The sequence below is a fragment of the Trichoplusia ni genome, chromosome 17 (genome assembly GCF_003590095.1).
Source record: "Trichoplusia ni isolate ovarian cell line Hi5 chromosome 17, tn1, whole genome shotgun sequence".
NCBI classification, from domain to species: domain Eukaryota; kingdom Metazoa; phylum Arthropoda; class Insecta; order Lepidoptera; family Noctuidae; genus Trichoplusia; species Trichoplusia ni.
Genome location: NC_039494.1, coordinates 7,797,805 through 7,814,314, shown reverse-complemented (window position 1 = coordinate 7,814,314; position 16,510 = coordinate 7,797,805). Strand labels below are relative to the sequence as shown.

At 36.5% G+C, this 16,510-nt stretch overlaps 1 protein-coding gene across 1 annotated transcript; it reads left to right on the top strand.

Annotated features, from left to right (window-relative positions):
* Positions 1 to 264: 264 nt before the first annotated feature.
* Positions 265 to 16,213, top strand: LOC113502500 (zinc finger protein 2 homolog). Its single transcript, XM_026884097.1, has 7 exons — positions 265 to 622; positions 2,030 to 2,156; positions 8,636 to 8,710; positions 9,365 to 9,415; positions 10,477 to 10,530; positions 11,720 to 11,812; positions 14,081 to 16,213. Exons 1-7 carry the CDS (start codon positions 476 to 478, stop codon positions 15,262 to 15,264), a joined length of 1,731 nt encoding a protein of 576 aa, XP_026739898.1. The 5' UTR covers positions 265 to 475; the 3' UTR covers positions 15,265 to 16,213.
* Positions 16,214 to 16,510: the final 297 nt, after the last annotated feature.

Here is a 16,510-nt window from a genome sequence, read left to right as displayed (position 1 = left end):
AATTTTCATCTTCACTTTATAATTTGATTATATGGACACTGCAATGAAAATCTGCGTTATCATCAGAAAAGCAGGAAATAAAGGTTAGAGTTTTGCTAATTCCATCCATTGTTATATTAAGTGGATAAGAAGAAATAAAAGTTAATACTAATAATTATTGTCTTAATATGGTGTCGTCCGTTAAATACTATAATTATAAGCCAAGTTACGTAAACACTATCCCCTTAAAATAAAAAAACAAAGCACAGGTCGCTATTTTGGTGACGGCTATTGACAATACATTAAATCAATGTCCATTGTTAAATAGATTTAATAGTCGTCATCGTTATAGTCGATTGCCACATATGTTCACTACGCACATCCCTAGTCACAATTGTTTTCCTGTCAATTCTCCAATATTTACAATTTCACATTACGCATTTGTCAAAATATATTCTCTGTTCGGAATATTGATTTTTTTTTTATTAATAAAATAATGGCTGACCTAGGAATATTAAATTTAAATACGCTGTGTCGTTGTTGCCATTCAGACGGGAGCTTTAAGAGTCTCGAAAGTCTCGTTAAGAAAAGAAATGCCGAGGAAACATATGAAACTATGTTAAGAGATACTTTAGGTATAACGGTATGTATTTTTCTTGTAAATATTTTGAATAAATCCTTGTAGTAGTAAGTAGTGCTCAAAATGATGGTTAAGACCTAGCCATCAATACATCTTAAAGTAATATTGTACCGAGTGTGGGAGAGAGATGGGGCTCTACATCGTCTATAGCGCTGTCCCGCTTCCACAACCATCATAATATTATTTTAAGACGTGCTAGACACTGTAGGCTTATCAATGCACAATGGAACCAAGTTTGGTTACTATACAATTGAGATCAAGTCGAGTACTAGAGAATTTCTGGATCCTGTCCTGATTTGGATATACGTTAAATTTCTAACTATGCTGATAACACAAAATCCCTATTTGATTTAAGTTTGGTCTGATCTAGACATGTGGTAGTGTGTTGAGGCAAGTTCAAGTGATAGATAGCAAGCAGCACCGTGTGTGAATATTACATTAACCATTTAGAGCCATTTTTAACCCTCTCATAACTCAAGAACTTCAAATATTAACCATTTAGATCCACTTTTAACCATCACATAACTCAAGAACTTCAAATAAACATATCAATGTTGGCTCATATATTGAGACTCATGAGATACATATTTACTCCAAATTAATTAAACATATGTAAAAGGATTTTTTTAAATATTTTTCAAAAATGGTCATTATATCACTAATCGAAATTCTAAACCAGTTATAATACTCAATACTCAATATTTTTATTGTACTCCACATGTTCAACAGGTGTTACATAATATAAGTATAGTACACTACGGACCCTGTAGGGCACATTTAGGGCAGATGACCTAGAAAGTTCAAAGGAGAATGGGCAAAAATATATGGGAGTTGGTCTACCTACTCAACACTGACGCCATCAACGTTTGATAGTAGTTAATAAGTAACAGATATAATTACGGATAGCTATGATGCCGAAAAGTTTGGGAGATTTACAAAAATAAATAACAAATATTTTTATACAAAACCTATTTCTTTACTATTATTCGCATTTATAGAAGACTGTTGTCTAGTATGACATGACTGAGATGAGCCGCAGGCGGTGTAAAACCATCTTGATGCCGGGCCCAACACAAATACCATAAAATCGATATCACATGTGCACATGTACCGATTGTGCGACATCCTGTAAAACACATGTAATAAAAATATTTAAACGCTTCTCCATTCCGCACCTCTAGGCCTAAAGCCTTCCTCGATGAATGATCTATTCAACGCAAAAATAATTGTTCAATTTGGACCAGTAGTTCCTGAGATTAGCGCGTTCAAAAAACACACACAAACTCTTCAGCTTTATATATTAGTATAGATTTTAATCTCACAAATTCTCAGATTTGTAGCAGTTCATATTTAGGATATGAAAATAATAAAGTAAAGATTATTGAAATAACCTAATTGTGTATGTTTCAGATATATATACCACCTCTAGAAGCTAGTTACACTATATGTGAAAAATGCATAACCAAGCTACGAGCGGCCACAAACTTTAAGAAACAGGTTGCACTATGCGAAGAGAAATTTATGGAATATTGTAAAAGTGAGTATGGTCACATTTAAAGAAAAATAAAACGAATTAAATAAATAATACATGCGGACAACAGCACATACATTGTTCTGAACCCAAAGTAAGTTGCTAAAGCACTTGTGTTATGGAATTCAGATACAACGAAGGTACCACAAACACCCAGACCGGGGACAATGTAGAAATTTGAATTTTTACATTGACCCGTCCGGGTTCCTCTTCTCCCACACTGAGGAAATAAATTCTTGTGTTGCGTGGGGTTTCACAAATATAGAAATCACGTGCACAAAGACACCTTAACTCAGAACGAGCTTGCGTGGATCACACAAATGCTTGTCCTACGCGGGGATCGAAACCGCGACACAATGCGCATATTGGGTTTGTCGTAGTTTGATTATTATTGATAATACGATCGAGATTTACAGGAGGAACGGCTAATAGACGTCTCTTATAATCGATATAAATTTCAGTTGTATCGAGAGAAAGATTATTTTTAAAATGTAGATGTTCGTTACCGTTCGTGTATTAAATTGACTATTTACGATGCGCTTGCGCATCTCAATAGGGCGCGGTGAAAAGTCACGTTTTTTGTTTGTATTTTTTAATGTTTATAGTTAAGTTTGTTGAATCAGAGCTGATAATATTATATCGTTAGTGTACAGTTCGTGTATTAATGAAATATTAATGAAGAAAACCTCAACCACTCGGGTATATGTGCAGTCATTGGTAAGGTAGCACACTTGGCATAACTAAGGCTTATAATAATATAATTCGGAATAACTTTTTTTACTACAATAAATACAGTGCCGGCGTAAAGGCCACTGACACCACGGGCGAAAATATTGTGGCGCCCACTTGAGGGAAGCAATATCAAGTGTTAGTTTTTTTACTGATCCCAAGTAAAATTGTATTAAGAATTTCATCTTTCCTTTAGCGTTAAGTTTGGCGGTGGAAGTATTCCACCTCTAGCGTAGAGCACAGTTCTGAGGGTTTGCGCCAGGAGAGGCAAGAGACTCCAACTTCAGACCTTGGCGCCCCTCTGAATTTGTCGCCCTGGGTCATCGCCCCATCATGACCCCCCCCTAACGCCGGCACTGAATAAATATAATAATACTGCTGTTTCAAAATGCTTTGGTGAATTTTTCATCTGATAGAGTCTGATAGAGAATGCCTCTGCCATTAAGTCCTCCATTGTGCATATTTATGAGAAGTATTAAAACCTTACTAATATATATATATATATATATATATATATATATATATATATATATATATATATATATATATATATATATATATTATATATTATATATATTATATATATATATATATGTGGGAGCGTCAGGAACATTTTCCGAGCAGTCTAGGTTGGCCTCCATCTTGGGCGTATGAGCGACGGGATGTTCGAAATAAAAGCGTCAATGTTATCTTGTAGATTGTATAATGTGAACTTATAACATTATGGAGTAGAATACAATAGGACGGTTGAGATGGAATATTATTTGGAGCCAATAGGTTAGTACGTGCTCGCTATTTTTATGACAACTGTCTTGACAAGCAAAACGAACGTCGTCGCACCTAGCGCCACCTACTACTCTATTCGGGGTAACCCGCTCCCTTTTATAATTTACCACTTACTCATTATAATAATAATTATGGACTATCTTAATACACATTTCCACAATCAATTAAAATCGTCTAAATAAACAAAGTATTCTCAATTAATCCGCGCGCCGTCACGGCCGTCCTGCGTCGTCACACGTCCTCGTGTGTCTCATGTGCATCGTTGTTGTCTGCAAACATTAGATAAAATGATACACTACACTCTCGTCTTGGCCTTCCTGACCAATTGGGTGACTGCTGATCACTTATCATTTCTCATAAGACACATTTTCCACAAATCTATCTTAAAAATTATAAAATCCATCTCCGAACTATACTCCAACTACAGCTATAGCTATAGATTAGCAAATATTAAACACACCGGATCACCAATGCCACATAGGCCCTTGAATGCCAACCAGGTTCGCCACCCAGGCTAGTTTGTGCCACACAGGATAGTTGTCGCCACACAGGCTAATCGTCGCCACACAGGCTAATCGTTGCCACACAGGCTGGCCACACAGGCTGGCCACACAGGCTGGCCACACAGGCTACTTGCCACACAGGCTTGCCACACAGGCTACTTGCCACACAGGCTCGCCACACAGGCTACTTGCCACACAGGCTTGCCACACAGGCTTGCCACACAGGCTACTTGCCACACAGGCTCGCCACACAGGCTACTTGCCACACAGGCTTGCCACACAGGCTATTTGCCACACAGGCTATTTGCCACACAGGCTATTTGCCACACAGGCCATTTGCCACACAGGCTATTTGCCACACAGGCCAACACACAGTCCAATCGGTGCCACACAGTCCAACTGATAAATTGAATCAACTGCTAAGTAGTGATCTCCTCTAACCACACAAGTAGGACTCACTTACCCGCGCCGTCATCGGCACATTCTACTCATGAAGTATCCCAGGGACAAATTATCAAAAGTACAAGAAACCAAGAACAAAAATTCACTCAGTTAAGTTCCAAATTCAGGCTCCACACTTACGTGGATTGGGTCTTATTTGACCAACGGAAACCTCGTAGCTCAAAATTCAACATTTGTTTTCAACCAAGAATATTTCTTTATGTTTACTTATGAAAAATATGAAATCCTAATTTTTAGGACAAAGTCATTTAAGTCCGCACGGCCACGGCCGCGTTGACTCAACCCAAAATATCGCTACGTATTGCACAGCATTGTATTACGTTAGCCTGGAAACTTGTCAGCTAAAGTCTGCTTTATTAAAGATCATTATGCATCAAAGAACAACACAGCAGTACTCACCACTCGGTCATTCGTTATCATGATTATAATAGTTGACTTTATCTTAACATCTGTATCTTCTTTACCAGAAACCTTTCATTAAGTCAGAGCTACCAAGTAACTCTACAATCTTACAGTTGCCACCAGCAACTCACTACTGGAACTAATCACGAATCTCAAAGCAGGAATCTGAGTCATACAAAGTCCGCACGCATTCCATGTGAATACTGAGTCCACCCGACTCCATGGCCTCTCCAAGACCCAATCTCAGCCAGAGTCACCATAGTCTCTTCAGTCGCCACCTCTGCCATAGTTAACACGGTCTCTGCTTCGATCCCGACCATTGACCTAAAATTCTATACTATCACCATTCTCGACCTCGTTCTTTATTTGGAACGGTACTTAGTTTTCGGACTAAAGATATAGGCACTTTGGATAAAATCTTTACTAGTGGTAACAACAGTGTTAACAGCCTTATACTCAGAACGCATAACTGCCAATGACATGTGCAATAACACCTATTATCATTCAAACAATAAGAAACTTATTATAACATATCAGTGCTTAACTTTGATTAACCCTGGGAAATGTTCATCATCACACTTATAACTTTAATCCAATCATAAGCATCAAACCAAAATGACCTCCCTCCGGGCATGATCATGCAACCTCCTTAGGTAACGATCACAACGGGTAACCTCTATCCAGTCACTACCACACGTAACTTCCATCCGGTTACAAACACAACACCCACTACTAGAGAACCTCACTTTCTCAAACCTTGATCAAAATAACATTAAACTTGGTTCTTTCAATTTGACACTTTATTTGTCCTATACATAGCCCCTTTTGTAAATCAATAACTTTAAAATCTTAAATAACCAACTTCTTAACGAAACTGCCATCAACTCATACTGATAAATATGCCGCTCCTTATCAAAAATAAATTGTAATCGACCCACCGTTGTGTTAGTGATCCTAAGGAAAGCTTGACCATAAGCACCCAGTTCAAATTAACTCGATACTCGCTGGAGCTCACACAGCGCAACACGATCAGATCACTCTCCGCACTTTGCACCAGTTTCCCTCGATGACTTTAAGGTACAGACATAGCGGTCGACATAGGTCGCTCCTCCTCCGCAAATAACTGTCTCTTTGAATCGACATTATAAGACGACTAGCTGTAATAAGAGCAATAATTAGTTGTCAATATTGGCACCATACAAAAATCAAACTCAAGACATTTTGCTTAAACTTCCGATACCTCGCCTAATGGCTACAATCGTTATACTTACTCACTTCTTTTTTTCAAACACAAGACATACAACTGACTTGACCACATACAATTGACTCGAAGTGATGATGCTACATTCCATTTAGCAAAGACAAATTCACTTACGTGCGTCGCTTTTCTTTATTAACTTAGTACAATAACCATCAAACCTTTAAACGTCTTGCCGAATTTCAATTTAGTACGCATTGTAAGACAGCAACGTAGTATATAGTTGGCCAATTTTCATTTTCAAATCTAGATTTCAAACCAAATCAATCCTCTTTCTTCCAAATGCTTGATCTGTCAACCTGCTTTTTCTCGTACAAACTGCTTTATCGTCGATACCGATTTCAGAACAACCTCACTTCTGTCTTCTAGAAGCTTATACAGGAACTTGATTGTTTTCTTTATATGGTTGCGGCACTCATTCGATACGTAATCCTGCTTGCCACAACTATAGGCCTTTGGAACGTCTTCTACTCGTGACTTCATTGCCACTATCGGCGAAATGGTATACTCATACATAGTAGGCTTTGTTTTCTAAAAGTAAGCGCGACGAGTTCTTGTTGCAGTCTACTGCGACTTTTAATATCTGTGGTAAATGCAATTCTGTACAATCGTGGTTCTATCATCGCTGCGTGCGCCAATGTAAAAGCAATAGCAGTCTTCTCCACTGACAAGAACTTCATCCGTGCGATTCAGGTGCTCATAACTCATATCAATCATCGACTTCTATTGAGTAATCGCCATAAATTTGCAGCTGGGGTTTTTCAATTGATCAAATGTTGCCAAAACACGTCTTCAATTCAGGCATGCTATTCCAGGAAACGGTCTATATTATCTTCACCAAATGTATTTCGTAGTTGCATTGCAAAAAGATATTTCCAACAATCGCAATAATTTTCTGAGGATATATTTTCATGCTGACCTGTATTTATCTTTTACGATGCGTCGCTGGTAATCCCACTTCTGATGTGGGAGCGTCAGGAACATTTTCCGAACAGTCTAGGTTGGCCTCCATCTTGGGCGTATGAGCGACGGGATGTTCGAAATAAAAGCGTCAATGTTATCTTGTAGATTGTATAATGTGAACTTATAACATTATGGAGTAGAATACAATAGAACGGTTGAGATGGAATATTATTTGGAGCCAATAGGTTAGTACGTGCTCGCTATTTTTATGACAACTGTCTTGACAAGCAAAACGAACGTCGTCGCACCTAGCGCCACCTACTACTCTATTCGGGGTAACCCGCTCCCTTTTATAATTTACCACTTACTCATTATAATAATAATTATGGACTATCTTAATACACATTTCCACAATCAATTAAAATCGTCTAAATAAACAAAGTATTCTCAATTAATCCGCGCGCCGTCATATATATATATATATATATATATAACATTATAAATGCGAAAGTAACTCTGTCGGTCTGTCTGTCTGTTACGCTTTCACGTCTAAACCACTGAACCGATTTTAATGAAATTTGGTACAGAGATAGAGTTGACCTTGAGAAAGAACATAGGATAGTTTTTATCCCGGACTTTTTAAGAGTTGTCTTGGAAACACGCTAGCTAGTTAATAATAAATAAATTTCTTTGTTGCTCCTCAAACAAAGAAAAAATTGGTTAGGAAATCTTGATAAGCTGTAAATTTGCACTTATCACTTCTTTTGTGAATGCTGGTTAACCAGTAATTGGGGACAGTGTAAGTCTTAGACATAATTATCAATATACATAAGCATTACTGTACACAGAAGCTGTTGGTAAACCTATATAAATAAATAATAAATTTGATAATATTAGTGCCATGAGAGATGGCCTGTTGGTCTGGTGGTTACTGGCCCTAACTGCTATACCAGAGGTCGTCGGTTCGATTCCCACCCAGGATGTTTGTGTGATGAGCACGATCATTTTTTCTGTGTGTGCGTGTAATTTATCTATAATATGTTTGTATTTAGAAGTACATAAGTATTTTCATCAGTTGTCTAGTACTCATAATACAAGCTTTGCTTAGTTTGAGACTAGATGGCGTTGTATGAAAAAAAAACGATTTATTTATCATATTCATCGGTGTTTAACCAGTAGTGGGATAGTTACTATAGCAATTTACAAGTATATAATAACTAGTTTTTGCCCGCGACTTCGACCGCGTAGTTAAAAGATATAAGTTAAGAATTTTTGAACGGAAGCCCTCGAAGATTAATAATTATTTCCACATTTTGTCAATTTGAACCAGTAGTTCTTGAGATAAGCGCGTTCAAACAAACAAACTCTTCAGCTTTATATATTAGTATGGATTAAATAAACAGCAATAAATAATTCCATTAAAATATTACTTTTATTTTCAGATGAACAGTTTCTGAATCAGGAATGTAAAGTCGAAATAAAATCGGAACCAAGCATTCAAGAAACAGATAATAATGGTAAGATTAATAAGTATAATTAACACTAGCTTTTAATAGGACCACTTGGAGGCGTTCAGTTGAGAAGGCTGCCTCAACTGGTCTAGGCTGGAAAGGCATCGAACTTGCCGCTCAGGAACGAAAAGAAAGGAAAAATCTGCGAGTCCTATGTCCCTGACGAGGGATAACAGGATTTCATCATCGTCCTCATCATCACCATCATCATCAAAATCTTCACCACCACCGCCATCATCATCATCATCAATACTAGCTTTTTCCCGCTGCTTCGCTCTCTGGACGAAAGTTATAGCTACAGAAATATTACCCATTTTCTGACAGTTTAAGATGACAGTCTATACTATGTTAATCCGGGATTGTCCCAATAATTTCGGACGCGGGACATGGCTGTTCCATTATTTCTTTTTATAAAAATAACTCCCCGCTAAGGAATTTAATCCTTGTGTCGCAGGGGGGTTTCACAAACATTCGAGTCACATGCACAAAGACACCCAGACTCAGAACAAGCATTCGTAGATCACACAAATGCTTGTCTTACGCGGAGATCGAAACCGCGACACGTCGCGTTCAGTGGGTTTGGCGTGGTGACCTCCTTTATTTAAATATGAATCATCTCCACGATATCACATTTTATTTATCACCGTTTCATTATTTCAGATGACACACAAATGGAAAATTACAATGAGAATACGTTAGATTTTAAAGAAGGTAAGATTTGAAATGTAATCGTAGCTGCGATAGCACAGTGGTTTACCTTTTGCCTCAAAGATTGCAGATTTGAATTCAGGCACACACTAATGCCTTTTAAATAGTACTACACGTAAAACACAGCATAGTTTTTATTCCGATTTTATGTTTTATGTTTCATGACGGGCCAGTTGGTCTAGTGGTTAGTGACCCTGACTGCTATACCGGAGGTCGTAGGTTCGATTCCCGCCCAGGACAAATGTTGTGTGATTAACATGATCATTTTTTGTGGTGTCTGGGTGTAATTTATCTTTAATATGTATGTATTTAGAAATATATAAGTAAGTTTATCAGTTGTCTGGTTACCATAACACAAGCTCTGCTTAGCTTGGGATCAGATGACCGTGTGTGAGTTGTCCCAGGATATATTTTATGGTCCCGGGGCATTTTTGATTTGTAGCAGGCGAGCCCTCCAACTAAAACTAGTACAACATGTAGGTAGGTAGGAATTAAAAACTCTGTCCGGGGTTTTATTGTAGTGAAAAAAAAATGCGGACAACATCACATACATTGTTGTGAACCCAAAGTAAGTTGCTAAAGCACTTGTGTTATGGAATTCAGATACAACGAAGGTACCACAAATACTCAGACCAAAGACAATGTAGAAATGTGAATTTTTTACTTTGACCCGACCGGGGATCGAACCCGGGACCTCAGAGCTAGCGACACCTTGAAACCGGTGCGTACGCCACTCGACCACGGAGATCGTCGTGTAAAATGATGAAAGACTTAAAAAAAAATATTGGGAAGAAAATAGAAGAGTTTTGCCCTTTCAATTATTTTTTAACATGCAATAATAACTAGGTAACTGCCTGAAATTGAATTTTGTTTATGTAGTGAAATGTCTCAAAATTAAGGTTAATATTTTGTCAGTAATTCTACGCTAAACAAATATATTTTGATTTTCATACATAGGTACTTTATAACACAAGCAGTCTGTTCTGTTTCCACACCTTTCAGAAAACATTATAAAGTCAAAGCGTTAAAGGGATGTTAAGAAACTTTACTTTCATCTTTTTCAGAACCAAAAGAGGATGTCGACTATTATTTAGAAGTGGATATGCCAGAAGCTTCCGGTAAGATATTCTATAAATTAGAGTTTCGTAAGGAAAGAGATAAAAAATAGATTAAAAAAATCTCTGCATTAGTTTATACACTCGAATTTGAAAATTGTCTGGAATTTAAAAGAGACTGCGACCCCTGAGTTTGTTTCGACATTTCTTCTTAGGGTAGTCAGCTAGGAAATGTCGTTCTCAAAAAATATCCTATTTGCAGAATAAAATAATTTCATTTCATTTCATATCATATTTCATTTCAATTTCTAAAAACCCATGTTTATAAATTTCACTCCATTAAAATCCTATAAAAATCGGTCCAGCCTTTTTTATAGTTGTGAATTGCATTGTCATCGAGTTGAAGTTACCCTGAAAATTTCAGCCTGTTAGCTTATCGGGAAGTGCCTCAAAATTGAGTTGCAAAATCCAACCGGAACGACAAACAGACAAGAAAAGTGAGAGTATAAAAACGTGGGAAAATGGGTCGGTACAGTTGCCTTCGTATAATAAAGCAACTGGCACGTCTAGCTAAGAGTCGCAAGTTCTAGTCCTATCTGGATTTTTAGTTTTTTTCTATATGTTTTTTGTCATTAATATTATTTTTAAGTAAAATAATCCATGTAGTCCATGTGACAGTATTCCCAAAAATATAGAATACGTATTTTTCATTTTATCATATCACTAGCTGTTGCCCGCGACTTCGTCCCGGTGGTTAGAAGATATAAGTTATGATTTATACCTGCCCTGTTTTTTTTCACATTTTCCATTGTATCTTCGCTCTTATTAGTCGCAGCGTGATGGTTTATAGCCTAAAGCCTTCCTCGATGAATGGTCTAATCAACACAAAAATATTTTTTCAATATGAACCAGTAGTTCCTGAGATTAGCGCGTTCAAACAAACAAACTCTTCAGCTATATATATTAGTATATAGATTAATAATAAAAAGCACTTAAGATGATGAAATGTATGGTAGTGGGGGCTAGTGACATCACTTGCTAGCAAAAAGCGTACTGGTAAGTGACGTCACACGAGATTTTAAATCACTGTATCCCCGTTATTTTTTTATTTACGAGATAAAATAATGTGTACAATATTTTTTGAAAATCAGTCTATCGGACTAAACATATTTTTTGTTAATTACCCCCTATTCCAAATATTATTCGTTTCACACCTCTTTCTGAGTATTAAATAAAAATATCTTTATTTTAGATGACACAGATGAACAGACAGCTGATTTAGAAAACCAGGAAAATACTATCAAAGAAACTCAAGACAACACGGTAGTGAAGAAAAATGAAAATAGTAAGTTACACTTGTTAAAATACATACATATATCATTTATAACTGTGATAATTAATAGATTTAAAAAATCTAAAAACTCACGTTTTTGAATGTCCATTTAATTTTTATCAAAATCGTTCCAGTCGTTTTGCTAACCGAGTGGTTAAGCTAACCAAACGAAACCAACAGCGCAAATTTTATCGTGAGTTCGATCCCCGCGTACGATAAGCGTTTTTGTTAATCCACGAATACTTGTCCTGAGTCTGGGTGTCTTTGTGCATGTGACTTGAATGTTTGTGACACTGTTGCGATATAAGGAATAATAAAATAATTAAAATTAGTTAGTGCTGGAGTTAAATGCTTGGCATTTCTTCTTAGTTCTTAATTCAGGGACCGGACAACCCCACTTTAGAGTTAAGCCGTTTGACAGGGTAACCCGTACACGGGGTAACTCATATCGCAGTGTTACCTTTTGTTCGAGTTACATCCTCGAAACCCAGCGAAATGGTTAACCCCTTCAATAACTTAACCCTTTGAAGTGGTTACCTTCACGAAAGGCTTTTATTCGTGTTACCCTGAATTACCCACTAAACTTGAGCTGCATACTTGCACCCTAGCGGCCCCTCATTGCTTTACTAAGACTACAACTGATTTTCTTCTATCGCCGACGCGTCGCGCCGTGACTCGCGACTCTCGGACAAACTACCTACGCGCGAAACGTCGCGTCATGTCAGCATGATAAGAAAACCAGCCATATAGGTAACTAGCTGTTGCCCGCGACTTCGTCCGCGTGGTTAGAAGATATAAGTTAGGAATATTTGAACGAATGCCCTCGAAGATTAAAATTTTTCCCCGTATTTGCCACATTTTCCATTAAATCTTCGCTCCTATTAGTTGCAGCGTAATTTTATATACCTAGCCTTAAACCTTCCTCATTATTGGTCTATTGAACACAAAATGAGATCAAACTTTTGAGATGAAATTATTTATAATAATGAAAAAAAAATCGAATACAAGTTTTTTTTCATGTTTTGCATTTTCTGAGAAGATTTGACGGGTGAATTTTCGATTGAAAATTAGAGTGTTTTTTTATATTAATTCAAAATAAGGTGAAAAAATAAATATTTTTAATCAAATAAATTACAACGTATTTGGGACACAAAAAAGTAAGTTTTCACCAAATTTCGTTACAAAAATAAATTTTTTAAAAGATAAAAATAAAAAATCACAATCTTGGTTTTTTGGATTTTTCACATAAATTTTGAGGTTATGTGAAAAAAATGTAAACACAAAAGTTTTAGATCTTTTTATTTCCTACAACTTTGCCATTTGACTTTTTTCGATACGAATTTTAGTTTTGCCGGAAATCGAGAAAATCCGTTTTTTACTCTTCAAACGTCACTCCCACCCCCTTCCCGACCTCAGATCGCCCGTAAATTATTTTTCCTTTCATTTTTATAATATTCCCCTCCTTTTCTAATAGGTTTCATCCTACTATTATTTTTTTTGGTTTCAAAAATTATCGACCCTGGTCTACAAGTATAGACACGAAAAATATATATCACAACGTTTGAAATGTGCGACAAGCAAAATTAAACTGTAAGATCATATCCACAATGATTTTTATTCCATGTTTACAAGTTGCTCGGTAAATGCAACAATGGCGCCGCTGGGCGGTAAGATGTCACGTGTGCTCGTGGTTATACTAGTTTTAAACTAATGTCTATGATAAAGAGTGCATATTACACTGTCTTAGGTTGGAGTGGGTTACCCTGTTACAGTGTTACAGGGTAGTGAAAGGGTAACCTGTTCGGAACAGGGTTACAGTAATCCGTTCGAAGGTGTAACATATGTCATAGGGTTTTTTCTTGAAGCGCTTAAAAAAACCCCTTCAAAAACCCTTTCAATGAGTATCCGGCCGGTCCCTGGTTCTTATACATAAGTTATATACCACGGATGAGAAAATTTCCCCTTTTTTTTCATATATGGATCCAGTTTTAAAATTAATATTTACATGTTTTGACTGGCCTGTTGGTCTAGCGGTTAGTGGCCCTGACTGCTATACTGGAGGTCGTGGGTTCGATTCCCACCCAGGACAAATGTTTGTGTGATGAGCACGATCATTTGATCTGAGTCTGGGTGTAATTTATCTATAATAATATGTATGTATTTGTCTAGTACTCATAGTACAAGCTCAGCTTAGTTTGAGACTAGATGGCGTTGTATGAAAGTTTTACTTATTTACTTTATTTTGTTTTTTATTTATTTACTTATTTTTTTTTATTGCAGAATCACAAGAATATGAAATCGACACGTCATGCATCATAGAAACAGAGTCCGAGAACGGCTTAAAATACTCGTGCAGGGACTGTGGCGGGAATTACACAGAAAAACAAATACATCAACACCTATTCACGAACCATGACACTCTAGAATGCAAAATATGCAAGAAAATACTAAAAAATGTAAATTCATACAAGTGTCATGTGAAGCTACACGGTAATAGGTCATTTAAATGTAACACTTGTGATAAAACTTATCCCACCAAACATGCCTTGAAGCATCATATTAATACACACACGAGGGAAAAGGTTTTCACCTGCGATTATTGCAATAAAACTTTTTTAGGAAGAACTGTTTTAAGAAAACATATTTTATTCCATCTCGGTTTGAATAAAAAAAAACTCTGCGACTTATGCGGGTGGTCTTTCAACGATTCATCGAATTTGAGAAGCCACGTTCGCTCTGTTCATTTGAAATTGAGGCCGTTCGTTTGTAATACGTGCGGAAAAACGTTCAAAGCGAAAAAGCATTTGAAAGACCATCAATTTAAGCACGGTACGGGATCGAAGAGATTCTTTTGTGATAAGTGCGACAAAAAATATTCAACTTGTACCTCTTTGAAAATCCATAGATTGAAACATGATAATGTATTCAAATGCTCGAAATGTCCTTTGACATTTGAAAGTCAAGCGAGCTTAACAATGCATTTAAAACAGAGCCACAGTAGGTATTACCCTTGCGATGTTTGCAATAATGTTATGTCTTCGCAAAAATCTTTAAATCGCCATAAGAGAAATCATGCGGGTCTAAAGTACCCTTGTGATATCTGCAATGAATTTTTCTCAGAGAAAAGTGTAGTTTCTCGTCATAAAAGAAGGGTACATAATAATGAGAAAAAGGATACAAATGTAAAAACTAAATGTTCGGTTTGTGGGAAGTTGTTCATGAATATTCTGAATCATATGCGGTCGCATAACAACAGGCAGTCCTCTTGTGACTTGTGTGATAAATCTTATCCTGATAATAGTACTTTGAATAGGCACAAGCTACAGAAACATTTCTCAAGGTTGTTCGATTGTGAAATATGCGGGAAAAAGTATATACAGAAAGATAAATTGAAAAAACATCAGAATAAAGTGCATAATTTGAAACTTGAGAGGAATCAAGACAGCTCGGAAACTTCTGGTTGAAAAGCTTTTGCAAGCAAAAAGGGTCACCCATAACTTTGAAGAATACACCAGCCGTTTTCAGAGTGCTAGCAGATATAAAAAATCTAAAAATATTTGTATATTAGGCTGTATCTCCAAAACCGTAAAGTTTTGGAGATACAGCCTGCTGACGGACGGATAGACACTGGAGCCTCATAAATAGGGTTCTGTTTTAACCTTTTGTGGACGTTACCCAAAAAAACTATTACATATTTTCATATTTTCTGAGAATGCATTTAGGTCTGTTAGCCATTTACAATAATTATAACAAGATTTATTTAACAAGCTATCAAGTTTTTTTAATCCCTCAAATGTATGGAAGTCTAACCAAAGACACAAATACCTAATTCATTGTTAAGCATTTATTTATCAAATAACATACACAACATAACAGTTTACACCAAATCGTTTGGCAGTCAGATTATACAATTACAACAGAAACTTAAACACTAAAAAAGGGGACAAAAGTATACAAATTATAAAATTTACACATAAACAAGAATTAAACAACAATAAACAATCACATAAGAAACAGTAAACAATCATCTTTCGTTCCTCAACTCACAGAATTTCAAACGCATATAACAAAAATGTATCTATTCATAATTTTTCTGAACTATTCAAATCATTAGCTATTAGGAAAACTGGCCTATTGCGAGTCTTACTTGTGGACAAAGGGTGCCGTACCATTTTTATTCCATCCCACTCTGTCCCACTGCTGGGCAAAAGCCTCTCCCAGATCCTTCCACGATTCTCTGTCCTGGGCCACATGAAACCAGCCAAGGTTAGCATTAATAGATCGTCCATCCGCTCGCTCCCATTGTGTAGTGATTTCGCCATACCATTATTTTTTTAAATAATATTGAATTACTCCACCTTCCAAAAAACATGTACGTTTTTCAGTTAAAATACTCAATTTTATAAAATGACAATAAAGAATTTATTAAAAAACTTGTTGTTTTCTTTATATTATTATTAATGATGTAACGGTTTACTCACGCGTATTTATCGGGATCGCTCGACGAGTTTCGGACCCAACCGGAGAACTTAATCATGAGCTGATTAAACCGTTGCATCATTAAATCTGAATTATCCTCACTTAGATATTGTTTTTTGAGGAGTTTTATGTAGTTAGTCTGAGCCCAGGTTTGGTCTACATCACTGGACATAGTATTAGCTTAGAAACTAAAAAAAAAAAAACAAAATAATTGTCTTAAATACTGTCCAT